This window comes from Lygodium microphyllum, chromosome 10, assembly GCF_053477565.2.
Source record: "Lygodium microphyllum isolate KBCC chromosome 10, Lygodium_microphyllum_v1.1.10, whole genome shotgun sequence".
Taxonomy (NCBI): domain Eukaryota; kingdom Viridiplantae; phylum Streptophyta; class Polypodiopsida; order Schizaeales; family Lygodiaceae; genus Lygodium; species Lygodium microphyllum.
In genome coordinates this window covers 42,419,277-42,426,541 of record NC_141144.1, presented here as the reverse complement: position 1 = coordinate 42,426,541, position 7,265 = coordinate 42,419,277, and the positions used below count along the sequence as shown (strand labels likewise).

General features: G+C 45.1%; 1 protein-coding gene across 1 annotated transcript; it reads right to left on the bottom strand.

The window, feature by feature from the left end:
* Positions 1-1,438: 1,438 nt before the first annotated feature.
* On the bottom strand, positions 1,439-2,927 carry LOC148029935 (carboxylesterase 1-like). The gene has a single exon (XM_087687155.1). It carries the CDS (start codon positions 2,846-2,848, stop codon positions 1,781-1,783), a length of 1,068 nt encoding a protein of 355 aa, XP_087543281.1. The 5' UTR covers positions 2,849-2,927; the 3' UTR covers positions 1,439-1,780.
* Positions 2,928-7,265: the final 4,338 nt, after the last annotated feature.

Below are 7,265 nucleotides of genomic sequence, written 5' to 3'. Positions count from 1 at the left end.
TGGAAGACCGAGATTTGGCAAGCATTGGTGCAAGAAAAGCAACTTACCTATCGAAAATCGAGGGAATAAAGTTAGAATATTGGCATAGGGAGGATTGGGATGAGCTTGATGAGCTATGCAAGTCCACCATTATCTTGTCTTTGTCTAAGCAAGTTTACTTCAATGTCATTGAGAACTGAAGTTAGTGCTTATGGTTTATTGAAAAAGATATGTGATCTTTATGACAAGAAAAGTCATGCCTTATAGTAATTTGGCTAAAGAATATTGTGTACCTTTGTATGAAGGAGGCCATTCATATATCCACTCATTTGAATGAGTTTCACTTCATTTTCAGCCAACTTATCTTGTAGAGCATTAAGTTCTTAATATGCCATCTATTAGTTAAAGTGAAGATTTATTCCAGGGTCCAATTGCATTGTAATTGGAAGGATATCTTGTTTAGTAATGCAAGGAAATTTAAGATCCCACAATCTTAAGTAGCTCAACAAATTGTTAGTGGATGACAAAAAGCAATTGGACATTCTAAGTGTTTAGGTGAAGTAGTCATGAAAGGACACTCTTCCCTACAAGGCAAATGTGTGGACTCAAGGAGTTGCTTTAGAAACCAGTTTTGTCCTTGCAATGAAGAAGCCCAAAGGTTAGTACAATTATTGATAGTAAGGGAGTTTGTAGATGGGTGGTTACTCGAGATCAAACTCATGGTCTGATTAAGGATTAGAAGGAGATTGATTGACGTATGATTTAGTTCGTATTGTGGGCCAATGCCGATTTTGGCAAAACTAGAAAGGTATACCAACAAATGGATTAAAGAGTAGGAGGAATTTTGAAGAGCCAAAGGCTCATTGGGTCCTCAAGAAAATGCAAGCCTAGTGTTAATCCATGCTCAAAGGGACATTAAAATTAGAAAAATTTGCTGAAGTCTGTAAAGAGACTAATTCACATAAGTAAAATGCGATGCTTTGAGGAGTTGTGGCACATAAGCTTCGAAGATAGATCAAGGAGACTTAAGTGCATTTCACTGACATAATCCTTATGTAAGAGAAATGAAGAGAATGATTTTAGGATTTTAGGGAGAACGTTGTTATAGTAAAGGGTGATAAAGGATGTTGAAAACAGAGCGACATCATGATGTTGGTTGGAAACAAGCCTTGCTAAGTGCTAAGGGTCATCTTAATGAAGAGTCATATAAGTATGGTAGATAATAAAGCCTATGGTGTTTAGCTTGGTGTAGGGCAAGCTCTTTTGCCTACTTTAGGTAGGAAGAATAAAACCTAGATGATTAGTACTAACCTTTTTAAGCTTGTTCAAAATCAGAGAGGTTTTCATTGAGGATAGTGAAGAAATACACATATAAATTGTCTTCCCAAAGCAAAAAGCACTTGAATAATTAGACACAAATGAGAAAAAAGGGGTCACCACCTAAGCTCTAATGAAATTATATTTCCATATAAAAAACACTTCAATTGTTAAATGAAAAACAAAGGAAATAGGTAGCCACCTAAACCATGTCATTCATCATCATCCCTTTGGGTTCATAGCAACTATTCTCATAATTATAACATCAGAGTTAATAGAACTTATCCTTCATCACCTTAGAGTTAATAGAACTTGTCCTTCATTCTCATCATTATAACGTCAAGTTAATAGAAATTGTCCTTCGTCACCTTAGAGTCTATGGTTATCACCGTAACCTTAGGGTTTATAGAAATGTAAAGACCAATGCTTGCTTAGACAATGGAAGCATGTCTAAGCAAATAAGGAACTCACTAAAGGTGTCATGCTAGTTGCAAGTCAACTGGTTGATGAACTCGCTAATGTGATTGAGAAAGGCGTTGAAGTTCTCTGAGGCGGGGTTGAACAGGTAGAAGCCATGGTCCTCTCCATGGGACACGAAGAGCCGAGCCTGTATCCCGGCGTTCTGCAAGGAACGAGAGAAGGCGACTGCCCTGTCCAGTGACAGATCCTCGCTCGCAACGACAACCAGGGCCGGAGGCAGCGCAGCCTCCGCCATTGCTGATGACGATAGCAATGGATTAGCATACGGATGATCAAGGCTGCTTCCCTCAGGCAAGCAGCATCTCCAGATCTTCTTCAGATACTCGCAGGCCTCGCGCTTCCGTGCCTCGGAGTCTGTCATATCCTCTCCCATGAAGGAAGGGTGTGTCAGGACGAGCCCTGACAGATGCAGACCGTGATCTAGCCCCGACCCTAAGCCTGGTCCTGCCCGATGCAGGCCTGGATCTAACCCTAACCCTAGCCCTAGCCCTGACTCTGATGCTGCCGCTCTCAATGCCACGTGATAGGCCAGCACGGCCCCCGCGCTATCCCCTCCCACCAGCACCTTCGAGAGATCGCCGTGGCTCGCCAGCCATGGCTCCGCCGTTTCTCCCTGCTGCTGGCGCAGCCACTGCAGGGCCTCCATGCCGTCCTCGAACGCGCAGGGCAGCCGGTGTTCGGGCGCGAGGCGGTAGTCCACCGACACAATCAGAATCCTCGCGTCCCGTGCAAGCCTGCAAAGGAAGTTGTGGTAAACCGGCACGGCTGTCGAGAAGTAGACGAAGCCCCCGCCATGGAAGTACAGCAGAATAGGCAGCCTCTGCTTCTCATTCTCTTCTGTCGTCGCATCAGAGATGGAATGAGGAGGGGAGAAAGGGAGAAAGAGGCGAGCGGAGGTTCTGTGACTGGAGTTCAAGGTGAGGTCCTTGGTGAGCACTTGATCTGGTTCGTCGGCGAGGGGCGATGGAGACGCAGGCACCGGAGGGGGGTCGTAGGGAGCTCGCGAGCAGGAGCCATCGTTGAACACAGTGAGTGTCAGAACGCTGAGTAACGGAGTTTTAGATTCCTCCATGGTTTGCACTTTGCTCTCTCGCTCTCTCAAGAGCGCGGCAATCCGACCCTACGTACGTTTGTTTCGCAGGTCTCTCACCCACTCTCCTCTCCCTTCCCTCTCATACCTCGCTCTCATTGGACCACGTGTCACTGGACTTCTCTTATCGCACCACGTGTCATTATGGATTCGGGACTGCCGTCGTTACTCACTGCCATTGCTCGCTCAGATTGTGCTCAGCCGGTGGGCATAAGAACAGTTGACTTGGGCAAGTTACACATTGGGTGGCGGACACTTGACTTGGGCAAGTTACACACTGGGTGACGGACTCTTTTTCTAACCAGTAATTTTCCATCCGTTATTTGTTCGCAAGTGTTTACACATCGGCCACCACCTTCTCTTGGACACTTCCTAGATTAATCCCTCAAAATCAATGTCCATGAATTAACACTAAGGATGTACATTATTTTATCAATTATTAGTGATATATTATCAATATTAATGATAACAATTAAAATTAAAAGATTTGATTAACTCAATCATTGATGATAAATAGCACAAAGTGATGCTATTAACACAAAAAACATGGGGAATTAGCAAAATGAACAATTAATTGCAAGCATTGACATATTGCATTGATATTTGATATTTAACAATCGTAATTGAGATTGATTGATTGATTAATTATAATTGAGCCACTCATTTTGCCAAATAATAAATAGGGAGTAGGGGAGTTGAACCCCTTCACCATGCTGTTGAGGCACAAATCTACCAAGCTCTCTGCAAGAAGGTGGAAAGAGGGAAAATTAATTGATACATCACCCCTCTTTCCACCTCACCTACAATATAAATGCAAGAGAATTTTAATCTTTGTCGTCGATCTCCTCCACAAAGTTAGAATCTCCAATACCAGTCTCGCATTAGCATTCTTTTCTCAACATGGTTGAATTAACCTTGTTCCTTCGAGCTAATCCTCCAAGTTAGTAGGATCCTAGTGCCAACTCTGTTGATTGAGCTCTTTGAACTACTTGCATAGTATCTATGATGGTTAATGTAGCAACTATTTTGTTGGTCCATGTTGTTAGATATGATCAATGCCCCACCCTCATTAGGTGCTACCAATGATCCATGGTGCTCAAAGTTGTAAGGCCCCCATTATGAGGAGAAGCCAAATGTGAGCCCGGACATTGGTTGAGTCCTGACTTGTATATCAGATGAGGTCTATGTGACCGGATGGCAAAAAGGTGACTGTTGTGGGTCTAATCTTTGGGTTAGACGGAGTGGTTAAGCTGGTAGCAACTCGAGGCACATTGCATTGAGTTGCGTGGTAAGGGAGTTAAAAGGGGCCCCTATTGTGGGGTCCGGGGGCCGCGGAAGCGGCCCCTGGCTGGGGGGTCCCAGGGGGGCCAGCGGCCCCCCTGGCGGGGGTCCGGGGGCAGCGCCCCCGGCCCGATGGTAAAGGGAATATTCCCTGGAATATTCCCTGGCCGACTAGTGGAGGCTCATATGGTAGGTCGGTCAGCAGGCCGACCTAACGACCTTCGCGGGCTATAAAAGCTAAACCCCTTCGCAGCCATCTCACACTCATCTTTCACCCAGTCAGAGTTGTTGTTCCAGCTAGCCTTAAGCTCTTCACCTATCTTCTGTCTAGATCGCCATCTAAGCTTCACACAGTGGAAGCGCACGGGTGGACAGAGCCATCTTTGTATCAGTTGTTTGGAGTTAAAGAATTTTACTGATTCTCCTCTTATCTGTTGTGTACTCTCTATCTCTTTCTCAGATTCTGTTCGCTGCGCCGTGTAATATTTTACATGGTATCAGAGCCCAGGGGGCTCTAGAGATCGGAGAGCGTGCAAGAGGCAAAGGCTTCAACAGCAAAGAGAAACGATGTCGACTCCGGGAAGCAGTTCTGGCGCATCAGGAAGCGGTGCAGGAGGTGGTGCTGCTGTACCGGCTATTCAAACACTGAGGATTCGTCCACCAACCTTCAGCGAAGGCAAGTTAGATGGTACAAACTACACCTTGTGGAAGTTCAAAATTACAACTATCCTTGATTCTTATGAGCTTCTGGAGACTGTGCTGGGGACTGACGCAGAACCACAGCCTACCCCCGACCCATCAAATCCTAGTGTGATGATTCCTCCGAATGCAGATCTTCTACGAGCTTGGAAACGAAGGAATGCAGATGCATTGTGTGCCTTAGTTACAAGCTGTTCTGACAGTGTTTTGACTCTGATTCAGCATACAACCAAAGCGTCAGAGGCTTGGAATGTACTAAGGAGTCAGTATGAAACACGAAACCAAACAAGGATTCAAAACTTGGAGAATCAACTAGCAGCGGAGAAGTTTGCTGAAGGAGAGACGGTTGAAGCATTCATCACTCGGATTAAGAATCTGCGCGACCAGATGGCTGGCGCTGGGATACAAAAGACTAGCGAAGAGCTAGCTCGGAGGTGTCTTCGGATTTGTCCACAAAAGTTTGATGGACTAGTAACTGCCCTTAATACTCAGGTGAGACCTCAAGCTTTGACTTTTGAGGAGTTTTGTGCATTATTAATGGAGGAGGAGTTGAGGCTGAAAGCCCGAGAAGGAAGCAACAATGGAGATGCTGCATTCTCTGCCAATGCAAAAGGCAAAGGTGTTTCCTCCACCAAAAATGATGGTGACAAAAAGAAAAAGGGCGGCAAGAAGAAGTTTCAAGGAGAGTGCTTCTACTGTAAGAAGAAAGGACATGCAATTGCAGATTGTCGTGTCAAGAAGGCAGATGAAAAGAATGGTACCCTTAAAACTAAAGGGAAAGAGACAGCCAATACGGCTGAAGCAGAGTTGGAATTATTCATGGCGACCATTGAGGAAGTGTGCTCCTCGGCGCAAGAAGAATCTACCACTGACTCTTGGGTGTTGGATAGTGGGGCCTCCCGTCACATGACCAACAAGAAAGGTCTATACAGTTCTATGCAGCCTCTACAAGAATCCATCACTGTGACGGTTGGAAATGATGCTAAATGCCCTGCTGCGGGCACAGGTACTATTTCTTTTGTTGCTGCAAATGGTGAAGTCAAAAAGCTTTCAAATGTGTTGTATGTTCCCGAAATCAGGAGAAATCTCTTATCAGTTGCTGCCATAACTGATCTTGGTCATGAAGTGAGGTTCAAGAAGACAGGTGCAGAAATTATTGATAGTGCTGGCACAATTGTTGGCAAAGGAGAAAGAAGGAACAACCTGTATGAGCTAAGTGCTCTTACAGCCACCGCTGGAGTGGGCACAAGTAAGCTTTGGCATGAAAGGTTTGGACACATCGGATTTGCAGTATTGAAGGAGATGCAAAAGCAAGGTATGGTTGCTCACCTACCTACAATAACTGAATTGAAGGAACCATGTGAAGCTTGTATGATGGGCAAGCAACAGAGAAAGGCATTTCCACAAGAAAGCAAGAATAGAGCACATGCTCCTCTAGAGTTGGTGCATGCTGACTTGTGTGGTAAGATGCCTACACAGGCCTTGGGGGGATCTTCTTATTTTATGTTGATTGTCGATGACTACAGTAGGAAGATGTGGGTGTACTTCCTTCGTGATAAGGCTCAAGCTTTTGGTAAGTTTAAAGAATGGCTAATACTTGTTGAGAATGAAACAGGGAAAAGTGTGAAGAAATTTAGAACAGATGGTGGTGGTGAGTTCAACTCAAAGGAGTTTGAAGGCTTTTGCAAGAGCAAAGGGATCAAGCGTCAATTGACGACGCCTCACACACCTCAGCAGAATGGTGTTGTGGAACGCAGGAATCGTACCATTGTGGAGATGGCAAGATGCATGCTAAAGGGCAAGGGATTGCCTAACCATTTTTGGGCTGAAGCTGTTAATACTGCAGTCTACATTCTAAATCGGAGCTACACAAAGGCTCTCAAGGGAAAAACACCTCATGAGGCTTACACTGGTAAGAAACCATCTGTTTCACATTTCAGAATTTTTGGATGTGAATGTTATGCACATGTTCCAGATGAGAAGAGAAACAAGTTACAACCAAAAAGCAGAAAATGTATCTTCTTGGGTTATAGTGATGAGCAGAAGGCTTACAAGTTATATGACCAAGAGGCAAAGAAGATCATCGCGAGCCGTGATGTGGTGTTCAAGGAGGAGCCGCATACAGTGGAGGAGGAGAAGGCAAGGTCTTCCACTTTATCATCAAGCGAAGAAGTAGTCCACTATGAACCTGTCCCGAGAGCTATCCCTATCCTTAAGGAGGAGGAAGCATCATCTTCAGATGATGAGGAAAAAGTTCACCAACCTGACATCACCCCACCGGAAAAGCCATTGCCGCGCTGGGTGAAGCAGCTCTATGACCACAATAATCCTAGGCCTGGATCTGTTGAGGAGAAGGCAGACGGACCAAGGAGGTCTCAGAGAATAGAGGAGCAAAGGAGGGCTTCTGCTCACATAGTCA